The sequence below is a fragment of the Ranitomeya imitator genome, chromosome 3 (assembly GCF_032444005.1).
Source record: "Ranitomeya imitator isolate aRanImi1 chromosome 3, aRanImi1.pri, whole genome shotgun sequence".
NCBI classification, from domain to species: domain Eukaryota; kingdom Metazoa; phylum Chordata; class Amphibia; order Anura; family Dendrobatidae; genus Ranitomeya; species Ranitomeya imitator.
Genome location: NC_091284.1, coordinates 829399248 through 829425236, shown reverse-complemented (window position 1 = coordinate 829425236; position 25989 = coordinate 829399248). Strand labels below are relative to the sequence as shown.

Genomic DNA, 25989 nt, shown 5'->3' with positions numbered 1-25989 from the left:
CAGTTCAGTATGTGAGTATGGGGGAGAGAACAGTTCAGTATGTGAGTATGGGGGAGAGAACAGTTCAGTATGTGAGTGCGGGGTAGAGAGCAGTGCAGTATGTGAGTGCAGGGGAGAGAGCAGCGCAGTATGTGAGCATGGGGGAGAGAACAGTGCAGTATGTGAGTGCGGGGAAGAGAGCAGCGCAGTATGTGAGTACACGGGAGAGAACAGAGCAGTGTGTTAGTGCGAAGTACGGGGGGGAGAAGAGCACAGTATGTGAGAGCTGGGGAGAGAGCAGCGCAGTATGTAAGTGCGGGGGAGAGAACAGTTCAGTATGTGAGTACGGGGGAGAGAACAGTTCAGTGTGTGCATACGGGGGAGAGAACAGAGCAATATGTGAGTATGGGGTAGAGAACAGTTCAGTATGTGAGTATGGGGGAGAGAGCAGCGCAGTGTGTTAGTGCGGGGGAGAGAGCAGCGCAGTATGTGAGCACGGGGGAGATAGCAGCAGTATGTGAGTGCGGGGGGAGAGAACAGTTCAGTATGTGAGTATGGGGGGAGAAAACAGCGCAGTATGTGAGTGTGGGGGAGAGGGCAGCGCAGTATGTAAGTACGGGGGGGGGGGGGGAGAACAGCACAGTATGTGAGCTGGGGAGAGAGCAGCGCAGTATGTGAGTGCGGGGGAGAGAACAGTTCAGTATGTGAGTACGGGGGAGAGAACAGTTCAGTGTGTGCGTACGGGAGAGAGAACAGCGCAGTAGATGAGTGAGGGGGAGAGCAGCGCAGTATGTGAGTACGGAGAGAGAACAGCAGTATGTGAGTGTGGGGGAGAGTGCAGAGCAGTATGTGAGTATGGGGGAGAGAGCAGCGCAGTATGTGAGTGTGGGGGAGAGAGCAGCACAGTATGTGAGTGTGGGGGAGAGAGCAGCGCAGTATGTGAGTGTGGGGGAGAGAGCAGAGCAGTATGTGAGTGCGATGGAGAGAGCAGTATGTGAGTGTGGGGGAGAGAGCAGCGCAGTAAGTGAGTGTGGGGGAGAGAGCAGCGCAGTATGTGAGTGCAGAGGAGAGAGCAGAGCAGCATGTGAGTGTGGGGGAGAGAACAGTGCAGTATGTGAGAGCGGGGAAGAGAACAGTGCAGTATGTGAGCACGGGAGAGAGCAGTGCAGTATGTAAGTGCGGGGGAGAGCAAAGCAGTATGTGAGTGCGGGGGGAGAGCAGAGCAGTATGTGAGTTGTGGAGAGAGCAGCGCAGTATGTGAGTGTCGGGGAGAGAGCGCAGCGCAGTATGTGAGTACAGAGGAGAGAACAGAGCAGTATGTGAGTATGGGGGAGAGAACAGTTCAGTATCTGAGTGCTGGAGAGAGCGCAGCGCAGTATGTGAGTATGGGGGAGAGAGCAGCTCAGTCTGTGAGTGTGGGTGAGAGCAGAGCAGTATGTGAGCGTGGAGGAGAGAGCAGCATAGTGTGTGAGTGCAGGGGAGAGAGCAGCGCAGAATGTTATTGTGGGAGAGAGAGCAGCGCAGTGAATACAGGGGAGAGAGCAGCGCAGTATGTGAGCGTGAGGGAAAGAGAGAGCAGCACGGTATGTGAGCGTAGGGGAGAGAGCAGTGCAGTATGCGAGATAGATAACAGATAGATAATAGATAGATGATAGATAATAGATGATAGATAATAGATGATAATAGATAGATAGATAGATAGATAGATAGTAGATAGATAATAGATAGATGATATATAATAGATAGATAGATGATAGATAATAGATATATCATAGATAGATAGATGATAGATAATAGATAGTTAATAGATAAATAATAGATAGATAGATTGATTGATGGTTATATCTATGAGATAGTCTTATGACCGTGCCCCGGTTTTGTCTTCCAGAATCGTCATCGCCGCCATGAAGGCCTCACAACCGGAGAGGACGCTGCTGTTCAAGAAAGAGTCAAGTGGCTGTGTGTACCGGATCCCCTCACTCCTCTACATCCCCGCGGAGAACATGTTCCTGGCGTTCGCGGAGAAGCATAAGAGTGAGAGTGACGCTGAGGCGGACAGCCTGGTCATGAGGAGGGGGATCTACAAGACGGGATACGTGTCTGTAAGTTTACTGCAGATGTCTCATAGGCAGCACCGTAATTTGCAAAATAAATCTTGCCAAATCAGACAAGGAGATTTTCTGGATTTGTTTTCTCATTTTGACTCTTATAGTTGTGATCTACCTATGATGTAAATTACAGGCCTCTCTCATCTTTGTAAGTGGGAGAACTTGCACAATTGGTGGCTGACTAAATACTTTTTTTCACCACTGTATACATCGAGCACACACACATCTATACACAGAGCACATACACACATGTATACACAGGGCACACACACACATGTACAGTGGTGTCATGAACCGGGGTTGTTTGGTTGCCCCAGTTCTTTCTTCAGGGATTTATTTATATCCCACTTCCCAGTTCTGGTTTGGAACTTGCAGCTCTCTGGCACCCCCTTACCCTCAGGTCAGTCAGGGAACTGCACCTAGGATAATTTGTTGCCAGAACAACTGGCTATTGGGCACCCTGCAGTGAGGGTGATATACCTATTCCCGGCCGCAGCCGGACATTATACTCTTATAAACCCCTTTCTGTCACTGCAGCTACAGTATACCCAACAAGCTCAGTATGCTCTGCTGCCACCAGCTCCTATTCCTATGATTAATAGCGGGTCAGGACCTATTCCTATGATTAATAGCGGGTCAGGAGCCAACCCAATCAGTAGTGTAATTTACTTCAGAGGACGTTGGAGGTATGTTTTAGAGCAACGAAAACGAAGCTAGTAAATATTATAACTTTTACTCCAAAAAGAAATAGGCTGTGTTTACAAAAGGTATAAAAAAACAATATTACAAGATGAGACAATTATAGTATGTACAGAACGATTACAAAATAAAAGGGATTAAAGAGGAAAAGCACTTACAGGTCTCATATCATGGCAGGCCATGTGGCTGGGGGAAGGGCCACACATCCCAATGCATCAGAGCAGATTGCAGAGTTTCTGTTAGCTGACTTCCTGGGCAAAAGACTACTCCTCCTAACTCAGCTCCTAAATGTATATCCTCTGCTTGATGTCCTCACTGAGTGGGCTCTGCCCTGGAATGCCCTTCCCTTCTGGAAGTTATGTCAAATTTTCTATTACTCATATCTCTTGGGGAGAAACTCGTGGAAGGATGACAAAAGTATTATATGACTTCTTACAAAATTGGCTTACATATAAGTCTAAACATGGCTTGGCTATGTGACTGGGGTAAGCAGTGATGCGTTTCTCAAATTCTGCCAGGCGCTGAGCTTAGAAAAAGTACTGTGTGATGGCCCGGCCGATGCAGAGGCCAAAAGTGTATTTGTCCTGCTTCCAGACCTAATCTGCGCGATTAGATACCAGTTTAAGAGAACAAAGGGAATGCCCCCCTGACCATGCTTTTTGCACAAGGCTGAGTAGGCCTGCTCACAGCACACTGGTTTCACATTACAGCTGTATGCAGTGGGAAGGGAGGAGCTAGGCAGTGAAAAGAAGAGCTACTTTGTGCTCTTTACACAGACTTAATGGGGGGAAGGGAAGTATGTATATGCTGGTAAAGCAATAGAAAATTCTAGGATGGTACGTTGGATATGAACATATTCATAATATCATTACACCTCCCCCTTTTGAATTGCGCTACATAAGCAGGACCTCTCGTTACTCCTCCATGCTCACCTCGGCAGGTTCGCCCCTGCAGGACAACCCATCTGCATTGCCATGCTCGCTACCCTTTTTGTGTTTTAAGGTAAAGTCGTATTGTTAAAGGGCAAGGCTCCAGCGTAGCAACCTTGCTTTGGTACCAGACATGGTGTGCAGCCAGCTCAGGGGGTTGTGGTCGGTCACCATGGTGAAGGCGCTTCCGTACAGGTAGGTCTGCAAACGTTGCAGGGCTGAAACCATGGCCAGGCACTCCTTCTTGATGGTGAAATAGGCCACTTCCCTCGGCAGAAGCTTCCGTCTCAGGTACAACACGGGGTGCTCTTGGTTCCTTGAGTCCACCTGGCTGAGCACAGCACCGAGGCAAAACTCGCTGTCATCGGTCTGTACCAGGAACGACGGCTGTTAGCACCGGTGAACTGCTCAGGACTGTTTTCAAAGCCGGAAAGCCACCTCACAGCTGTCCATCCAGTCGACTGGGGTAGCTTCTTCCTGGTGAGGTCCGTCAAGGGTTTTGCAAGGATGTTATAGTTCTGTTCGAAGAGCGTATAGTACCTTGCAGTGCCCAGGAAGGAAATAACCTGCTTCTTGGTCCTGGGGGTGGGCCAGGACACGATAACGTCCACTTTCCCAGGCTCTGGCCTCATGAAGCCCCCGCCTACCCGGTGCCCCAGGTAGTGGACCTTGCTCATGCCTGTTATGTTTAGGCAATTCAGTACCACAGTGGACATAGAGGTCAGAGCACATACAGTGATCTGACAATAACCCAAAAACATAGAACGAGCTCTGAGACTTGGGAACTCTGTTGACCGCAATCCCTGATCCTCTCCAACAACACTAGAGGCAGCCATGGATTGCGCCTAACGCTCCCTATGCAACTCGGCACAGCCTGAGAAACTAGCTAGCCTGAAGATAGAAAATAAGCCTACCTTGCCTCAGAGAAATACCCCAAAGGAAAAGGCAGCCCCCCACATATAATGACTGTGAGTTAAGATGAAAAGACAAACGTAGAGATGAAATAGATTTAGCAAAGTGAGGCCCGACTTTCTGAACAGAGCGAGGATAGGAAAGGTAACTTTGCGGTCAACACAAAACCCTAAAAACCACGCAAAGGGGGCAAAAAGACCATCCGTACCAAACTAACGGCACGGAGGTACACCCTCTGCGTCCCAGAGTTTCCAGCAAACGAATAGATAAGCAGGACAGAAGAAAAGCAAACAAAATAGCAAAGGAAAACTTAGCTATGCAGAGCAGCAGGCCACAGGAACGATCCAGGAGGAAAACAAGTCCAATACTGGAACATTGACAGGAAGCCAGGATCAAAGCACTAGGTGGAGTTAAGTAGAGCAGCACCTAACGACCTCACCACATCACCTGAGGGAGGAAACTCAGAAGCCGCAGTACCACTTCCCTCCACCAACGGAAGCTCACAGAGAGAATCAGCCGCAGTACCACTTGTGACCACAGGAGGGAGCTCTGCCACAGAATTCACAACAGTCCCCCCCCCCCCTTGAGGAGGGGTCACCGAACCCTCACCAGAGCCCCCAGGCCGACCAGGATGAGCCACATGAAAGGCACGAACAAGATCGGGAGCATGGACATCAGAGGCAAAGACCCAGGAATTATCTTCCTGAGCATAACCCTTCCACTTAACCAGATACTGGAGTTTCCGTCTTGAAACACGAGAATCCAAAATCTTCTCCACAATATACTCCAACTCCCCCTCCACCAAAACCGGGGCAGGAGGGTCAACAGATGGAACCATAGGTGCCACGTATCTCCGCAACAATGACCTATGGAATACGTTATGTATGGAAAAAGAATCTGGAAGGGTCAGACGAAAAGACACAGGATTAAGAACCTCAGAAATCTTATAGGGACCAATGAAACGAGGTTTAAACTTAGGAGAGGAAACCTTCATAGGAATATGACGAGAAGATAACCAAACCAGATCCCCAACACGAAGTCGGGGACCCACACAGCGTCTGCGATTAGCAGAACGTTGAGCCTTCTCCTGGGACAAGGTCAAATTGTCCACTACCTGAGTCCAAATCTGCTGCAACCTGTCCACCACAGTATCCACACCAGGACAGTCCGAAGACTCAACCTGTCCTGACGAGAAACGAGGATGGAACCAAGAGTTGCAGAAAAATGGCGAAACCAAGGTAGCCGAGCTGGCCCGATTATTAAGGGCGAACTCAGCCAAAGGCAAAAAGGACACCCAATCATCCTGATCAGCAGAAACAAAACATCTCAGATATGTTTCCAAGGTCTGATTGGTTCGTTCGGTCTGGCCATTAGTCTGAGGATGGAAAGCCGAGGAAAAAGACAAGTCAATGCCCATCCTACCACAAAAAGCTCGCCAAAACCTCGAAACAAACTGGGAACCTCTGTCAGAAACGATATTCTCTGGAATGCCATGTAAACGAACCACATGCTGGAAGAACAATGGCACCAAATCAGAGGAGGAAGGCAATTTAGACAAGGGTACCAAATGGACCATCTTAGAAAAGCGATCACAGACCACCCAAATGACTGACATCTTTTGAGAAACGGGAAGATCTGAAATAAAATCCATAGAGATATGTGTCCAAGGCCTCTTCGGGACTGGCAAGGGCAAAAGCAACCCACTGGCACGAGAACAGCAGGGTTTAGCCCGAGCACAAATCCCACAGGACTGCACAAAAGTACGCACATCCCGCGACAGAGATGGCCACCAAAAGGATCTAGCCACTAACTCTCTGGTACCAAAGATTCCAGGATGACCAGCCAACACCGAACAATGAACCTCAGAGATAACTTTATTCGTCCACCTATCAGGGACAAACAGTTTCTCCGCTGGACGACGATCAGGTTTATTAGCCTGAAATTTTTGCAGCAGTCGCCGCAAATCAGGGGAGATGGCAGACACAATTACTCCTTCCTTGAGGATACCCGCTGGCTCAGACAAACCCGGAGAGTCGGGCACAAAACTCCTAGACAGAGCATCCGCCTTCACATTTTTAGAGCCCGGAAGGTACGAAATCACAAAGTCAAAACGGGCAAAAAACAGCGACCAACGAGCCTGTCTAGGATTCAACCGCTTGGCAGACTCGAGATAAGTCAAGTTCTTATGATCAGTCAATACCACCACGCGATGCTTAGCTCCTTCAAGCCAATGACGCCACTCCTCGAATGCCCACTTCATGGCCAGCAACTCTCTGTTACCCACATCATAATTTCGCTCAGCAGGCGAAAACTTCCTGGAAAAAAAGGCGCACGGTCTCATCACCGAGCAATCAGAACCTCTCTGCGACAAAACAGCCCCTGCTCCAATCTCAGAAGCATCAACCTCGACCTGGAACGGAAGCGAAACATCTGGTTGACACAACACAGGGGCAGAAGAAAAAGGACGCTTCAACTCTTGAAAAGCTTCCACAGCAGCAGAAGACCAATTGACCACATCAGCACCCTTCTTGGTCAAATCGGTCAATGGTTTAGCAATACTAGAAAAATTGCAGATGAAGCGACGATAAAAATTAGCAAAGCCCAGGAACTTTTGCAGACTTTTCAGAGATGTCGGCTGAGTCCAATCATGGATGGCTTGGACCTTAACAGGATCCATCTCGATAGTAGAAGGGGAAAAGATGAACCCCAAAAATGAAACCTTCTGCACACCAAAGAGACACTTTGATCCCTTCACAAACAAAGAATTAGCACGCAGGACCTGAAAAACCGTTCTGACCTGCTTCACATGAGACTCCCAATCATCCGAGAAGATCAAAATGTCATCCAAGTACACAATCAGGAATTTATCCAGGTACTCTCGGAAGATGTCATGCATAAAGGACTGAAACACTGATGGAGCATTGGCAAGTCCGAATGGCATTACTAGATACTCAAAATGACCCTCGGGCGTATTAAATGCAGTTTTCCATTCGTCGCCTCGCTTAATTCGCACAAGATTATACGCACCACGAAGATCTATCTTGGTGAACCAACTAGCCCCCTTAATCCGAGCAAACAAATCAGATAACAACGGCAAGGGGTACTGAAATTTAACCGTGATCTTATTTAGAAGGCGGTAATCTATACAAGGTCTCAGCGAACCATCCTTCTTGGCTACAAAAAAGAACCCTGCTACTAATGGCGACGATGACGGGCGAATATGCCCCTTCTCCAGGGACTCCTTCACATAACTGCGCATAGCGGCGTGCTCAGGCACAGATAAATTAAACAATCGGCCTTTTGGGAACTTACTACCAGGAATCAAATTGATAGCACAATCACAATCCCTATGCGGAGGTAGGGCATCGGACTTGGGCTCATCAAATACATCCCGGTAATCAGACAAGAACTCTGGAACCTCAGAAGGGGTGGATGACGAAATTGACAGAAATGGAACATCACCATGTACCCCCTGACAACCCCAGCTGGACACCGACATGGATTTCCAATCTAATACTGGTTTATGGACTTGTAGCCATGGCAACCCCAACACGACCACATCATGCAGATTATGCAACACCAGAAAGCGAATAACCTCCTGATGTGCAGGAGCCATGCACATGGTCAGCTGGGTCCAGTACTGAGGCTTATTCTTGGCCAAAGGCGTAGCATCAATTCCTCTCAATGGAATAGGACACTGCAAGGGCTCCAAGAAAAACCCACAACGCTTAGCATACTCCAAGTCCATCAAATTCAGGGCAGCGCCTGAATCCACAAATGCCATGACAGAATACGATGACAAAGAGCAGATCAAGGTAACGGACAGAAGAAATTTTGACTGTACTGTACCAATGGTGGCAAACCTAGCGAACCGCTTAGTGCGCTTAGGACAATCAGAGATAGCATGAGTGGAATCACCACAGTAGAAACACAGCCCATTCTGACGTCTGTGTTCCTGCCGTTCAACTCTGGTCAAAGTCCTATCGCACTGCATAGGCTCAGGTTTAAGCTCAGGTAATACCGCCAAATGGTGCACAGATTTACGCTCACGCAAGCGTCGACCAATCTGAATGGCCAAAGACATAGACTCATTCAAACCAGCAGGCATAGGAAATCCCACCATGACATCCTTAAGGGCTTCAGAGAGACCCTTTCTGAACATAGCTGCCAGCGCAGATTCATTCCATAGAGTGAGCACGGACCACTTTCTAAATTTCTGACAATATAACTCTATCTCATCCTGACCCTGACAAAGAGCCAGCAAATTTTTTTCTGCCTGATCCACTGAATTAGGTTCATCGTACAGCAATCCGAGCGCCAGGAAAAACGCATCGATATTACTTAATGCAGGATCTCCTGGTGCAAGAGAAAATGCCCAGTCCTGAGGGTCGCCACGCAAAAAAGAAATAATGATCAAAACCTGTTGAACTGGATCACCAGAGGAGTGAGGTTTCAAGGCCAGAAATAGTTTACAATTATTTTTGAAACTCAGAAACTTAGTTCTATCTCCAAAAAACAAATCAGGAATAGGAATTCTTGGTTCTAACATAGATTTCTGATCAATAGTGTCTTGAATCTTTTGTACTCTTGCCGAGAGCTGATCCACACATGAAGACAGACTTCTAATGTCCATTGCTACACCTGTGTCCTGAACCACCCAAATGTCTAGGGGAAAAAAAAGGCAAAACACAGTGCATTGAGAATCATTAGTACCTTGGCTTCCTGTACTGTTATGTTTAGGCAATTCAGCACCACAGTGGACATAGAGGTCAGAGCACATACAGTGATCTGACAATAACCCAAAAACATAGAACGAGCTCTGAGACGTGGGAACTCTGTTGACCGCAATCCCTGATCCTCTCCAACAACACTAGAGGCAGCCATGGATTGCGCCTAACGCTCCCTATGCAACTCGGCACAGCCTGAGAAACTAGCTAGCCTGAAGATAGAAACAAAGCCTACCTTGCCTCAGAGAAATACCCCAAAGGAAAAGGCAGCCCCCCACATATAATGACTGTGAGTTAAGATGAAAAGACAAACGTAGAGATGAAATAGATTTAGCAAAGTGAGGCCCGACTTTCTGAACAGAGCGAGGATAGGAAAGGTAACTTTGCGGTCAACACAAAACCCTAAAAACCACGCAAAGGGGGCAAAAAGACCCTCCGTACCGAACTAACGGTAACCCTCTGCGTCCCAGAGCTTCCAGCAAACGAATAGATAAGCAGGACAGAAGAAAAGCAAACAAAATAGCAAAGGAAAACTTAGCTATGCAGAGCAGCAGGCCACAGGAACGATCCAGGAGGAAAACAAGTCCAATACTGGAACATTGACAGGAAGCCAGGATCAAAGCACTAGGTGGAGTTAAGTAGAGCAGCACCTAACGACCTCACCACATCACCTGAGGGAGGAAACTCAGAAGCCGCAGTACCACTTCCCTCCACCAACGGAAGCTCACAGAGAGAATCAGCCGCAGTACCACTTGTGACCACAGGAGGGAGCTCTGCCATAGAATTCACAACACATGCCCATCTGGCACTTCCCCGGCTTGATAGTCAGTCCAGCTCGGTGAATTCGCCTGAGCACCTCCTGTAGATTCTGCAGGTGTTCATCCCAGGAGGAACTGAAGATGCCAATGTCATCCAAGTACGCCACCACATACTTCTCCAGTCCCTGAAGCAGGAGGTTGACCATCCGCTGGAATGTGGCAGGGTCATTCTTCATGCCGAAGGGCATGACTGTGGACTCGTACAGTCTGAAGGGTGTGATAAAGGTGGACTTCTCCTGCGCCTCGGGGCTCATCGGAATCTGCCAGTATCCTCAGCTCAGATCCATTATGGTCAGATATTTGGTGCCGGCAAACCTCTCAAGCTGCTCCTCAATGCGCGGCATTGGGTGCACGTCAGAGGCTGTGATGGCGTTGAGCCCCCTGTAGTCCACGCAGAACCGGGTGGTCCGATCCTTCTTTAGGATACAACAAAAGTGCACCAGACGCACAACCAATGATATACTATAAATAGTTAAGCAACAACGGGGTGCAAAATCAGTGGAAACAAAATGTGCAAGCAGAAAAAAGAAAAAGACCACTGTAGAACATGCACACCACTAATGTAAAAAGGAAAAACTTGACAAAATAGAATTAAAACATAATTGAAAACACACATGTATCCTTTCCCCTCCTGCTAGAAAAGGAGCCATGCTGATAAATATTAGGTCTAAATAGACCAACCCATGATATATGAAATGTGACCGCAATTCTACAATAATTTACATAGATTACAATAGACCATCAAACATGGTAACAATTAAGAATACAATTATACTGGCTAAAGTAGCCAAGGCACAAATACAGTGGGGCAAAAAAGTATTTAGTCAGTCAGCAATAGTGCAAGTTCCACCAATTAAAAAGATGAGAGGCGTCTGTAATTTACATCACAGGTAGACCTCAACTATGGGAGACAAACTGAGAAAAAAAAATCCAGAAAATCACATTGTCTGTTTTTTTAACAATTTATTTGCATATTATGGTGGAAAATAAGTATTTGGTCAGAAACAAACAATCAAGATTTCTGGCTCTCATAGACCTGTAACTTCTTCTTTAAGAGTCTCCTCTTTCCTCCACTCATTACCTGTAGTAATGGCACCTGTTTAAACTTGTTATCAGTATAAAAAGACACCTGTGCACACCCTCAAACAGTCTGACTCCAAACTCCACTATGGTGAAGACCAAAGAGCTGTCAAAGGACACCAGAAACAAAATTGTAGCCCTGCACCAGGCTGGGAAGACTGAATCTGCAATAGCCAACCAGCTTGGAGTGAAGAAATCAACAGTGGGAGCAATAATTAGAAAATGGAAGACATACAAGACCACTGATAATCTCCCTCGATCTGGGGCTCCACGCAAAATCCCACCCCGTGGGGTCAGAATGATCACAAGAACGGTGAGCAAAAATCCCAGAACCACGCGGGGGGACCTAGTGAATGAACTGCAGAGAGCTGGGACCAATGTAACAAGGCCTACCATAAGTAACACACTACGCCACCATGGACTCAGATCCTGCAGTGCCAGACGTGTCCCACTGCTTAAGCCAGTACATGTCCGGGCCCGTCTGAAGTTTGCTAGAGAGCATTTGGATGATCCAGAGGAGTTTTGGGAGAATGTCCTATGGTCTGATGAAACCAAACTGGAACTGTTTGGTAGAAACACAACTTGTCGTGTTTGGAGGAAAAAGAATACTGAGTTGCATCCATCAAACACCATACCTACTGTAAAGCATGGTGGTGGAAACATCATGCTTTGGGGCTGTTTCTCTGCCAAGGGGCCCAGACGACTGATCCGGGTACATGAAAGAATGAATGGGGCCATGTATCGTGAGATTTTGAGTGCAAACCTCCTTCCATCAGCAAGGGCATTGAAGATGAAGTGTGGCTGGGTCTTTCAACATGACAATGATCCAAAGCACACCGCCAGGGCAACAAAGGAGTGGCTTCGTAAGAAGCATTTCAAGGTCCTGGAGTGGCCTAGCCAGTCTCCAGATCTCAACCCTATAGAAAACCTTTGGAGGGAGTTGAAAGTCCGTGTTGCCAAGCGAAAAGCCAAAAACATCACTGCTCTAGAGGAGATCTGCATGGAGGAATGGGCCAACATACCAACAACAGTGTGTGGCAACCTTGTGAAGACTTACAGAAAATGTTTGACCTCTGTCATTGCCAACAAAGGATATATTACAAAGTATTGAGATGAAATTTTGTTTCTGACCAAATACTTATTTTCCATCATAATATGCAAATAAATTGTTAAAAAAACAGACAATGTGATTTTCTGGATTTTTTTTTCTCAGTTTGTCTCCCATAGTTGAGGTCTACCTATGATGTAAATTACAGACGCCTCTCATCTTTTTAAGTGGTGGAACTTGCACTATTGCTGACTGACTAAATACTTTTTTGCCCCACTGTATAAGATGCAAAAATATATATACTTATCTCTTATGTGTAAACAGACCCCTGTGAACCAGGGAACACACTCAAATGTAACAGACCTCTGTATTCAGGATAGTAGATGCTGAGTAAGTAGAAAGGCTGGCTCAAATAGCATAACCTGCTGCACCTCGTCGAAGGTCCGATAGGGTGTTCGCCATAGTGGGGCATGATTCCCAAGTGTCCCCCTAGTGGACCGCTAAATCAGTCCTTCTGGGTCTGTTGATGAATACGGCCCGGAAGGGTTCCAGCTTGGTTAGCAATTGCGACCGCTGGGGTTCAGATAGCAAGGCACTTACCTTCACGTCCTCAATGGACCCATCTGCCATGGTTTGGGCCAGCATGTCCAGGAGGGGGTCTTCCTCTCCTTCTTCGGGCATGCTGCAGACCGTTAGGACGTAGGCTTCATGTTCGTGATGAGCCTTCATCATATTGATGTGAAAGGCCTTTCGTCTACCCCGAGCGTGGTCAAGTGTGACAACGTAGTGACTGAGCTGAGCTGTTGGGGCCTTCCCAGGGTGCCTGAAGCTTATCCTTTGGTATGGGGACCAGCACCCACACCTTCTGACCCACCTGGTAGGTCCACTCCCGGACGTTCTGGTCTTACCAGTGCTTCTGACCGGCATGGGCCTGCGCCATGTTGTCATGCACCAACTGCATCAAGGTCTGCATTTTGTCACGGAAGTGCATGACATACTACACGATGGACACTACAGAAGGGTTCAGCTCTTCTTCCCAGGATTCTCTTACCAACCCAAGGGGTCTCCGGACTCGCCTGCCATACAGGAGCTCGAAGGGGGAAAATCCCGTCAAGGCCTGCGGAACCTCTCGGTTGTCGAATAGCAGGTGGAGGTACTGCTCCCAGTCGTGTCCTTTGGTCTCAACCAGCATGCATAGCATCTATTTGAGGGTGCCATTGAAGCGCTCACACAATCCATTGGTCTGGGGGTGATACGCGCTTGATACCAGATGCTTCACCTGCATTTTCTTCAGTTCTTCTAGGCTCCTGCAGGGTACAGGACCTTTGGTAAGATGATCAAATGACCATGAGGTCAACAAACATCCTACTGCTCTTCTAACATCAGAAACTCCCCTCATCATGCGGTATTAGTATTATCTACGCGGTTTCTGTTTGTAATTGCTGGGGGCCCTTATGTGATGGGGGCCCTGGGCAATTGCCTAGTTTATTATGTGGCTACATCCAAGGGTAACAGACTAAGAAAACTCCCTGTGTATAGTCTCCACTAGCACTCGTTTTACTCCGCTCCATCTCAGTCCACAAATACCTCCACTGACGAAATTTTTTAAAAAGTTCCTGGTCTTAGAACATGGCAACACAAACACATTTTCCTTTATCCCCCCACCCCCCAATAAAAATGCCTTTTTTGCGAATCTCACACATCACCACTTTCCAAAGTGGAGAGAGTGTTGTGAAATAGTAAAAAGTTTGCACATTTTTGCCCTATTATGTGGGAATTTTTGACAATAAAAAATACCCAGAACAAATATATTTTCAATTTTTAATTCCATATTTCTTTTCTCAAGACCTCCGCTTGCTGTTAGTGAATTGAACTATCCTTGTTTATGGGCTGAAATGCTTTTCTTAAGGGGTCGAATGATATCAAGGTGTGAAGTCAAGTTTGTAAAGTAAAATTCCAACCATCCAGTACTTGACAATCTGGACCCTCCGATGGTCAAAATAAGAGCCCAGTAGAAAAAGGACTGAGGAGATGGATCCAGGTTAATGGAAATGGGGAAATTATTAGATTACTCTCAAGGGTCTCCTTAGCTATCAAAGATTTCAGAATGGAAACCTTAATAAATGCAGACCCCAGACCAACATCCTAATGCATATAGACACCCCAGACCAGCCCCGAAAACACATACCGCCGATACATACAGACCGATAAAACATACAGTACATACAGTATCCCAGACCTGTCACCTACAGACCGGACCAGACCTCAACATCTATAAACACTTCAGACCAAATACCCTAATTAAATATAGACCCCCCCCGACTACAGACCGGATGACTAATTATATGCCAACCCCAGGCTGGGACAATAGGCCAAACTACTTAGTAAATCTGGAAAACAGAATTTATAAGACCTTACACCAGTAAAAATCAATCCCTGATGAGATCCTGACATTTTTTGAGACCTTAGACCCATAATTATATACTGACCCCTGTCTAGCTCATTCAATAAATACAGACCACAAAGTGGACCCTCAAAAACATACAAATGATCTGAATATTATATAACCAAGACTTCTCAATAACTACAAACGCCAGGCCTGACCCCTTAATATACACAGACCCCAGACCAAACCCTGTATATCACAACAGACCAGGCTCTCTAAATAAAAACAGAACAAAGACCAGACCATTAAATTACTACTCACCTTAGATCCCTTAGTTTAACCCCATTCTGACATTACACGTACTATCCCGTCGAGGTGGTATGGGCCCGTATGACCACCGACGGGATAGTACGTCTAAGGCGATCCCCCGTGAGCGCGGCCGATTGCGGACGGGTGTCAGCTGACTATCACAGCTGACATCCGGAACTATGTGCCAGGAGCGGTCACGGACTGCTGCTGGCACATTAGCCCCCGGAACACTGCGATCAAACATGATCGCAGCGTTCCGGCAGCATAGGGAATCAGAGCAGCGTATGGATCGGAGCGTGTGAAAGGTGTATGGAGCAGAGTCGTGTGTGTAAGAGGTGTACGGAGCCGTGTGCATGAGGTGTACGGAGCGCAGCCGCGAGTGTACGAGGTCTACGGATTGGAGCAGCATGTGAAAGGTGTATGGAGCAGAGTCGTGTGTGTAAGACGTGTATGGAGCGGAGCCATGTGTGTAAGAGGTGTACGGAGCCGTGTGCATGAGGTGTACGGAGCGCAGCCGCGAGTGTATGAGGTCTACGAATTGGAGCAGCATGTGAAAGGTGTACGGAGCGGAGTCGTGTGTGTAAGAGGTGTACAGAGCCATGTGTATGAGGTGTACGGAGCGGAGCAGCGTGTGAAAGGTGTATGGAGCGGAGTCGTGTGTGTAACAGGTGTACAGAGCCGTGTGTATGAGGTGTACGGAGCGGAGCAGCGTGTGAAAGGTGTATGGAGCAGAGTCGTGTGTATAAGATGTGTACGGAGCGGAGCCATGTGTGTAATAGGTATACGGAGAAGAGCTGTGTGTGTACGAGGTGTACGGAGCTGAGCCGTGTGTGTACGAGGTGTACGGAGTGGAGCCGTGTGTGTACGAGGTGTACGGAGCTGAGCCGTGTGTGCACGAGGTGTTCGGAGTGGAGTCGTGTGTGAACGAGGTGTACGGAGCTGAGCCGTTTGTGTACGAGGTGTACGGAGTGGAGCCGTGTGTGCACGAGGTGTTCGGAGTGGAGTCGTGTGTGTACGAGGTGTACGGAGCTGAGCCGTTTGTGTACGAGGTGTACGGAGTGGAGCCGTGTGTGTACGAGGTGTACGGAGTGGAGCCGTGTGTACGAGGTGTACGGAGTGGAGTGGTGTGTGTACGAGGTGTACGGAGTGGAGCCGTGTGTGAACGAGGTGTACGGAGCTGAGCCGTGTATGTACGAGGTGTACGGAGTGGAGCCGTATGTGTACGAGGTGTACGGAGCGGAGCAGCGTATGAAAGGTGTATGGAGCAGAGTCGTGTGTGTAAGACGTGTACGGAGCAGAGCCATGTGTGTAAGGCTGCCGTCACACTAGCAGTATTTGGTCAGTATTTTACATCAGTATTTGTAAGCCAAAACCAGGAGTGGGTGATAAATGCAAAAGTGGTGCATATGTTTCTATTATACTTTTCCTCTGATTGTTCCTCTCCTGGTTTTGGCTACAAATACTGATGTACAGTCATGGCCAAAAGTATTAACACCCCTGCAATTCTGTCAGATAATACTCAGTTTCTTCCTGAAAATGATTGCAGTCACAAATTCTTTGGTATTGTTATCTTCATTTAATTTGTCTTAAATGAAAAAAACACAAAAAGAATTGTCCTAAAGCCATATTGGATATAATTCCACACCAAACATAAAAAAGGGGGTGGACAAAAGTATTGGCAACGTTTGAAAAATCATGTGATGCTTCTCTAATTTGTGTAATTATCAGCACCTGTAACTTACCTGTGGCACCTAACAGGTGTTGGCAATAACTAAATCACACTTGCAGCCAGTTGACATGGATTAAAGTTGACTCAACCTCTGTCCTGTGTCCTTGTGTGTACCTCATTGAGCATGGAGAAAAGAAAGAAGACCAAAGAACTGTCTGAGGACTTGAGAAACCAAATTGTGAGGAAGCATGAGCAATCTCAAGGCTACAAGTCCATCTCCAAAGACCTGAATGTTCCTGTGTCTACCGTGCGCAGTGTCATTAAGAAGTTTAAAGCACGTGGCACTGTGGCTAACCTCCCTAGATGTGGATGGAAAAGAAAAATTGACAAGAGATTTCAACGCAAGATTGTGCGGATGTTGGATAAAGAACCTCGACTAACATCCAAACAAGTTCAAGCTGCCCTGCAGTCCGAGGGTACAACAGTGTCAACCCATACTATCCGTCGGCGTCTGAATGAAAAGGGACTGTATGGTAGGAGACCCAGGAAGACCCCACTTCTTACCCCTAGGCATAAAAAAGCCAGGCTGGAGTTTGCCAAAACTTACCTGAAAAAGCCTAAAATGTTTTGGAAGAATGTTCTCTGGTCAGATGAGACAAAAGTAGAGCTTTTTGGGCAAAGGCATCAACATATAGTTTACAGGAGAAAAAAAAGAGGCATTCAAAGAAAAGAACACGGTCCCTACAGTCAAACATGGTGGAGGTTCCCTGATGTTTTGGGGTTGCTTTGCTGCCTCTGGCACTGGACTGCTTGACCGTGTGCATGGCAATATGAAGTCTGTAGACTACCAACAAATTTTGCAGCATAATGTAGGGCCCAGTGTAAGAAAGCTGGGTCTCCCTCAGAGGTCATGGGTCTTCCAGCAGGACAATGACCCAAAACACACTTCACAAAGCACTAGAAAATGGTTTGAGAGAAAGCACTGGAGACTTCTAAGGTGGCCAGCAATGAGTCCAGACCTGAATCCCATAGAACACCTGTGGACAGATCTAAAAATGGCAGTTTGGAGATGGCACCCTTCAAATATCAGGGACCTGGAGCAGTTTGCCAAAGAAAAATGGTCTAAAATTCCAGCAGAGCATTGTAAGAAACTCATTGATGGTTACCGGAAGTGGTTGGTCGCAGTTATTTTGGCTAAAGGTTGTGCAACCAAGTATTAGGCTGAGGGTGCCAATACTTTTGTCTGGCCCATTTTTGGAGTTTTGTGTGAAATGATCAATGTTTTGCTTTTTGCTTCATTCTCTTTTGTGTTTTTTCATTTAAGACAAATTAAATGAAGATAATAATTCCAAAGAATTTGTGATTGCAATCATTTTCAGGAAGAAACTGAGTATTATCTGACAGAATTGCAGGGGTGTTAATACTTTTGGCCATGACTGTATAATACTGAGCTAATACTGCTAGTGTGATGGCAGCCTGAGGGGTGCAGTTTTTAGAAAGGTGTCACACTTGGTTATTTTCTATCATATAGACCCCTCAAAATGACTTCAAATGAGATGCGGTCCCCCCCAAAAAATGGTGTTGTAAAAATGAGAAATTGATGGTCAACTTTTAACCCTTATAACTCCCTAACAAAAAAAATTTGGTTCCAAAATTGTGCTGATGTAAAGTAGACATGTGGGAAATGCTAATTATTAAGTATTTTGTGTGACATATCTCTGTGATTTAAGGGCATGAAAATTCAAAGTTGGAAAATTGCGAAATTTTCAAAATTTTTGCCAAATGTACATATTTTTCACAAATAAACTCAAGTAATGTCAAGGAAATTGTACCACTAACATGAAGTACAATATGTCACAAGAAAACAGTGTCAGAATCACCGGGATTCGTTGAAACGTTCCAGAGTTATAACCTCATAAAGCGACAGTGGTCAGAATTGTAAAAATTGGCCCTGTCATTAATATGCAAACCACCCTTGGGGTAAAGGGGTAATATTCCAGACCCCTATATATCAACAACCATAGGCCTGACATTTAAATAAACACAGACCCCAGACCATATCCCTAAACAAATACAATGGTATTCCATTACAATTCTATGTATTTTATATATTTTCAGTGGGAAGGTCTCCAGAGTTTACACGATATCTGCCCGAAAAATCATTGTATGATCAACCCCTGTCCGGTCTTCGAAGACACCACCAAGACCCTGTTCCTCTTCTTCAACTGTGTCCCCAAAGGTGTAACGGAAGAGCGCATGAGAAAATGGGGGAACAGTTCCAAGCTCTGCTACTCCACCAGCCAGGACTGCGGGAAGACGTGGAGCGCTCCCATAGATATCACTGATGTGACGAGCGGCGTCAGGAACCTAGCCACGCTCTATGTGTCTCCTGGCCACGGCATCCAGACCCAATGTGGCAAACTCGTGGTCCCAGCCTATGTGTATATTGCCAAATTTTGGTGCATACGTTGGTGGTCCACCAAAGCTCATGCATTTTACATTTACAGCGAGGACCAAGGCAACCGGTGGCGCATATCAGAACGAATCGAAAAGCATGAGTGCGGAGAATCACAACTGGCAGAAATCATGTCTGAAGACGGCAAGAAAATGTTGTACTGCAACGCGCGAAGCACATCCAAGAAGCGCGTAGAGGCACTAATGCTAAACGTCGGAGGTGAATTCAAGATTGCAGAAAAAAGTCGTAAGTTGAAAGAGTCAGAGAAGGGTGGATGCTCCGGCAGCGTCATGGGTTTTCCAGGTCTTGAACAACCGGGTCAGGAGCGGCGTCACTGGCTTCTCTTCTCACACCCGGCAAAGAAAGATAGCCGAGATTTGGGCATCTACCTGAACAAGTCACCACTGATGTCCGAGGCCTGGTCTAAGCCATGGGTCATTCACGACGGCCCCTCGGGATACTCAGATCTTGCTGATTGTAAGGATGCGAATACATTTGCAATCCTCTTTGAGAGTGGAGTTGAGGCGCCTTACGAGGAGATCAACTTCTGTCTGTTTACTGTGGAAGATGTCCTGGAAAATATCAACAAGAAGAAAAGTCTGTTCGCCATGTTCAGGAAGTGACCATATCAAGATCCAAAGGGCGTTCTACCCTAAAATCAAAAAATCGTTAAAAATATAAGAACCAGAGACACCCATCTATCAAATGAATGAAAAATCTGCTATTTTAGAAATGTTATCAGTTATAGCTGGGTGACAACCAATATGACCGTCATTTTTGGGGAATGCCCCAACCTAGTATACATCAGTACACGCCACAATGAAAACAGGTCCTCTAATGGACCCCATACTGGATGCACTACACTCAGGCCCAATAAATTCAAACTGCAATACATCTAATCCAATACTGACCCGAATCCAGAACCCCCAAACACAGACCCTTCACTAAAGACTCCCAACAATACCCCTAAATAAATTCAGCCATCAGACTTAAAAAAAATATAGAAGTAAATAAATACAGGCCCCAAAACCCTAAATACTGTATATAAAGGTCTCAGACAAGACCCGTAAATAAATTCAGCAACCATACATGTAAATAAATATAGGTCCCAGACCCCTCAATACATACAGATCACAAACCAGACCCCCTAAATAAACTTGGACACTAGACCCCTAAATAAATAACTAGACCGGAGCCCTAAATAAAGATAGATCCCTGACCAGACCCATTAGTAAGTATAGTACTAAATCAGAGCCCTAAATAAATACAGACACCACATCTAATAAGTAAATGCAGCCCGAAGACCAGACCCCAAAATAATTAGACTCCAGACCAGACCCCTAAGTACAGACCGAAGACTAGACCACAAAATAATTAGACTCCAGACCAGACCCCTAAATACAGACCGAAGACCAGACCCCAAAATAGACTCCAGACCAGAACCCTAAATACAGACCGAAGACCAGACCCCAAAATAATTAGACTCCAAACCAGACCCCTAAATACAGACCGAAGACCAGACCCCAAAATAATTAGACTCCAAACCAGACCCCTAAATACAGACCGAAGACCAGACCCCAAAATAATTAGACTCCAAACCAGGCCCCTCCAAAAATAATCTGATACAAAATCAGACCTCCTCAATAAATAGACCTCAGATCTTACACCTAAACCAACCAGACCAGACCCCTAAATACAAAACTAAGACCAGGCCCCTCAATAAATTCAGACCCCTAAATAAATACAGGACCCTAGTATGTCTAATCTGCACCCTAGTATAGCTATGTGTCGGCCATATTAGTTGTGTCCATCTTTGCCAGACTGCTGCGTTATGTAGCTATACAGCAGTGATTGGTTTTTCAGGAGTTCGGGTTGATATTCCTTGTGGAAGCCATCTTGGTTGTCTCCCAGCTTTCCCACAGACAGATATCATGAAGTTCCTGAGTAGAATTTTAAGAACAGGACAGAAGAAGACAAAGAGCCGAGAAATATATATGTGCAATCTAATCATTTTACTGTGAATTGTGTGGAATCAAAAAGGGAGAAAAATCTGCCTGACATTGAAAGCAAAATGAAAAGACGACTTCATTTCTAATCTGTGGTAAAATGAAAGCTGAAATCTGATTGGTTGCTCTGGGCAGTCGGACTCTCCTTTGAGCTTGGGAACGCAGACTGATTGGTGGAGCAGCAGCATCTGATTGGTTGTTAAGGCCACCATTTTGTTGTACACTAGTTTATATATATACTAGACATATATACATGGATCTGATATCATCCAATCAAACCTGTATAATCAAGATCAAATGTTATCCTTGAAGCAATTTAATCTCTATGTAGAAAAATGTTAATTAACCCCTCCCTTCCTGGTTTTCTCTGAATCTCACAGATGTATTCTGTATACAAGCTCAGCACTAACAGAAGACGTTTTCTATTTTTCTATGTTTTTACTCATATATATAATATATATATTATTGTATCTGTAAAGGACAAGATATTAATAATAACACACAGTACCGGAGCGTGTATATGAATACAACGTATTAAAGGGACGCACCTAATGTCATCAATGCTGTATAAGTGCTGGACTATCAGGCCATGTCCTGGGGCTCGGACGACGTTCACACGTTGCAGACTTTTCCTGAGGTGGATTTGTCACACATCGCCTTATAAAGTTAAAATCCACAGTATTTTTACACAATTATGAGATTTTTCTGGTTGTCCTGCGCCTACGCAGTGACGCAGCTGCACAACAAGCTTTCCTGCACATGATCAGTGCGCTCTGCGTCACTGCGCATGCGCCATTGTGTTTTGGTTCTGGAACAGGTGTACAACAAACTTGGATCTTCTGGTAGACTCTCCTCAGTGCACTCTGCGTCACTGCGCATGCGCCATTGTGTTTTGGCTCTAGAACAGGTGTACAACAAACTTAGATCTTCTGTAGACACTCTTCAGTGCGCTCTGCATCACTGCGCATGCACCATTATGTTTTGGCTCTGGAACAGGTGTACAACAGACTTGTATCTTCTGTAGACACTCCTCAGTGTGCTCTGCGTCACTAGGCATGCGCCATTGTGTTTTGGTTCTGGAACAGGTGTACAACTAACTTGGATCTTCTGTAGACACTCAGTGCGCTTTGCGTCACTGCGCATGCTCTATTGTGTTTTGGTTCTGGAACAGGTGTACAACAAACTTGGATCCTCTGTAGACATTCCTCAGTGCTCTGCATCACTGCGCATGCGCCATTGTGATTTGGCTCTACTGTAGAACAGGTGTACACCAAACTTGAATCTTCTGTAGACACTCCTCAGTGTGCTCTGCATCACTGCGCATGCACCATTGTGTTTTGGTTCTGGAACAGGTGTACAACAAACTTGGATCTTCTGTAGACACTCATCAGTGCGCTCTGCGTCACTGCGCATGCACCATTGTGTTTTGGTTCTGGAACAGGTGTACAACAAACTTGGATCTTCTGTAGACATTCCTCATTGCGTTCTGAATCACTGTGCATGCATTACTACTTGCTTGAATTACAAAATTTACAAGTTTTATCGCATGTGTAATGCATTAATGACACCATGACATGTGAATCCTGTTTCCTTGCTCATGCGCTGTAACTACAGGACAATGGCACGTGCATGGGATTTCAAAGGCTCGCAGACACATTCCCAGTTGGTGATATGTTCTCATGCATGCACAATCTGTTTTTGGCACTGAAGCAGGTGTAAAACTAATTTGCGCTCAGATATTATTAGGTTTCCAGTGCATGCCCAGGGCACTGATGTAGTGTAAGCAAGCGCATCCTGCTTCACTGCACAAATAGGAAAAAAATGGAGGAGACATTAGCTCATCACTGCAGACAATTATCCTCGATGGGTGCGGTGCACAGAAAAATCCTATGTCCGGTTCCCAGGTCGAATGGTCACTATGACCAAAACAGGTATCCAGCTACTGCCAGAAACTCATTATCTTAAAGGGACACTGTCACCTGAATTTGGGGGGAACAATCTTCAGCCATGGAGGCGGGGTTTTTGGGTGTTTGATTCACCCTTTCCTTACCCGCTGGCTGCATGCTGGCTGCAATATTGGATTGAAGTTCATTCTCTGTCCTCCGTAGTACACGCCTGCACAAGGCAATCTTACCTCGCGCAGGCGTGTCCTATGGAGCAGGGGTCCCCAACTCCAGTCCTCAAGGCCCACCAACAGGTCATGTTTTCAGGATTTCCTTTGCATTGCACAGGTGATGCAATTATTACCTGGGCAAGACTAAGGTAATCCTGAAAACATGACATGTTGGTGGGCCTTGAGGACTGGAGTTGGGGACCCCTGCTATGGAGGACAGAGAATGAACTTCAATCCAATATTGCAGCCAGCATCCAGCCAGCGGGTAAGGAAAGGGTGAATCAAACACCCAAAAACCCCGCCTCCATGGCTGAAGATTGTTCCCTCCAAATTCAGGTGACAGTGTCCCTTTAAAACTATTATCCAAATAGATAAAATAGGAACACTTGGTCTATGCGTTTCGAGCATTAAAAGCACTTAGTCATAGCACCATACTATGACGAAGCGCGTTTTAATGCTTGAAACGCGTAGGACAGATGCTTCACTGCGCATGCGCCAGAAAGTGAGCACAATGGCAAATGTGTGAATTTTGAAAGCTGTGATCCAGTTCATACAATCTTCCGGTTCCCAGCACATAATCCAACATATGCACCACAATTGCAGTGCACGTAAGCATGGCCTACTTGCCTGTGTTGCAAGCCTGGTGAAACCAGAGTGAGGACATGCTGCTACACTGTGCAGGAGGTACAGTCATGGCCAAAAGAGCTGGCACCCTTGAAATTGTTCCAGAAAATGAAGTATTTCTCACAGAAAATTATTACAATCACTCGTTTAGTTATACACATCCTTCTTTCATTTGTGTTTATTGGAACAACACTAAAAAAACAAAGAAAAAAAGGCAAATTGGACATCATTTCACAGAAACCCCCCAAAACTGCTCCAGGTCTTTCATATGTGAAGGCGTCTTCTCCCAACAACAATTGTAAGATCTCTCCACAGGTGATCAATGCGATATAGATCCGGACTCATTGCTGCCACTTCAGAACTCTCCAGTGCTTTGTTTCCATCCATTTCTGGGGCTTCTTGTTTGGGGTAATTGTCCTGCTGGAAGACCCATGACCTAGACCGCAAACCCAGCTTTCTGACACTGGGCACTACATTGCCACTCAAAATCCTTTGGTAATCTTGAGATTTCATGATGCCTTGCACACAGTCAAGGCATCCAGTGCCAGAGACAGCAAAACAACCCCAAAACATCTATAAACCTCCACCATATTTGACTGCAGGTACTGTGTTCTTTTCTTTGTAGGCCTCATTCCGTTTTCAGTAAACAGTAGAATGATGTGCTTTATCAAAAAGCTCTTGCTTGGTGTCATCTGTCGGTACATTTTCTCAATCTGCAGTCTAGCTTTTTTTATGTCTCATTGTCAGCAGTGGGGTCCTCCTGCCATAGTGTTTCATTTCATTAACATGTGGACGGATAGATCACGCTGACACTGATGCGCCCTGAGTCTACAGGACTTTATTTTCTTTGGACCTTGATTGGGGCTTATCCACCATCTGGAATATTGTATGCTGCAACCTTTCATAATTTTTTCTCTGCCACCCACATCCAGGGAGATTAGCTACAGTGCCATGGGTTGTAAACTTCTTGATTCAGTTGCGCACCGTGGACAAAGGAACACTAAGATCTCTGGAGATGGACTTGTGACCTTGAGATTGATGATGTTTGGCAATAATTTTTACTGGTTTCAGGTGTGATTTTCATATTGTCCACACCTGTTACTTGCCACAAGTGAGTTTGACAGAGCATCACATGATTGAAACAAAGTTGTTTACCCACAATTTTGGAAAGATACCAACAATTTTGTCCTGCACATTTTGGGGTTTTTGTGTGAAATTATGTCCAATTTGCCTTTTTTTCTCTGTTTTTTTTGGGGGTGTTTCAATACACTCAAAGGAAATAAACAGATGCATAATAAAAAATGTGTAATTGCAATAATTTTCTGGGATAAATACTTCTTTTTCTGGTACAATTTCAAGGGTGCCAATACTTTTGGTCATGACTGTAGAACACAATGGCACTAGCATATGATTTCAGAAGTTTGAGAAGACGTACCGTTTGCTATATTAGTATAGTCCCGCGCATGCGCCATTGTGTCTTGGTGCATATGCAGGAAAGCAAGGAGCACTCCATACATAACCCCAATGTAAGCAATGGAGTGGAGGACCAGTTATGGGACCAGTACTTCTATAATATTTCAGTCTTGGGGTATTATATTTTTCTTATTTCATAGTACAAATCTATGTGTCTCACGAAAAGGAAGGAAATATCTCACAGGAATACACTGTATACACCAAGGCTTCCGTCTCTATTTTTCTGCACTCTTGGCCAGCGGAGGTGACATTCTTATACCGGATGTGTCACGAGAAGGTCACATGAAGGTCGGACAGTGCAGAATGTGCCGAAACAGCAGAAAAGAGAAACAAAGAAATCACCGAATGTTAGATAACCGCTATTCTGCTGGACGACCCGATGTCCCAGAGACCCGGACAGCAGCCATGTGAATGTCATCACTGGAGAACTCCGCAAACTCGCCATTTTAGTCTGAGAAAGTCAAGATCAGTGAAGGCAGCCATGTTATGGTGTGGAAAAAAATGCCACAGAGTAAGAATGGTATCAAAAGTAGAAGATCAATATACGGTGACTGCCCATCGCCTCCATGGGTTCTTCTAAGTACATGCACAAAGGCTGGGATGTTGTAGGATTATATTTGTGTATCAGTAGACAATTATACTACACAGGTAATA

The 25989-nt window shown here is 45.8% G+C and overlaps 1 protein-coding gene across 1 annotated transcript in view; it reads left to right on the top strand.

Annotated features, from left to right (window-relative positions):
* LOC138671355 (sialidase-3-like) overlaps positions 1-21681 on the top strand; it is a 43166-nt gene extending 21485 nt beyond the window's left edge. The window contains exons 2-3 of the mRNA XM_069759457.1: positions 1868-2081; positions 18783-21681. Of these exons, the coding sequence (XP_069615558.1) occupies positions 1884-2081; positions 18783-19742 (1158 nt within the window). The 5' untranslated portion in view covers positions 1868-1883 and the 3' untranslated portion in view covers positions 19743-21681. The remainder of the gene's footprint in view (positions 1-1867; positions 2082-18782) is intronic.
* The last annotated feature ends 4308 nt before the right edge of the window (positions 21682-25989 follow it).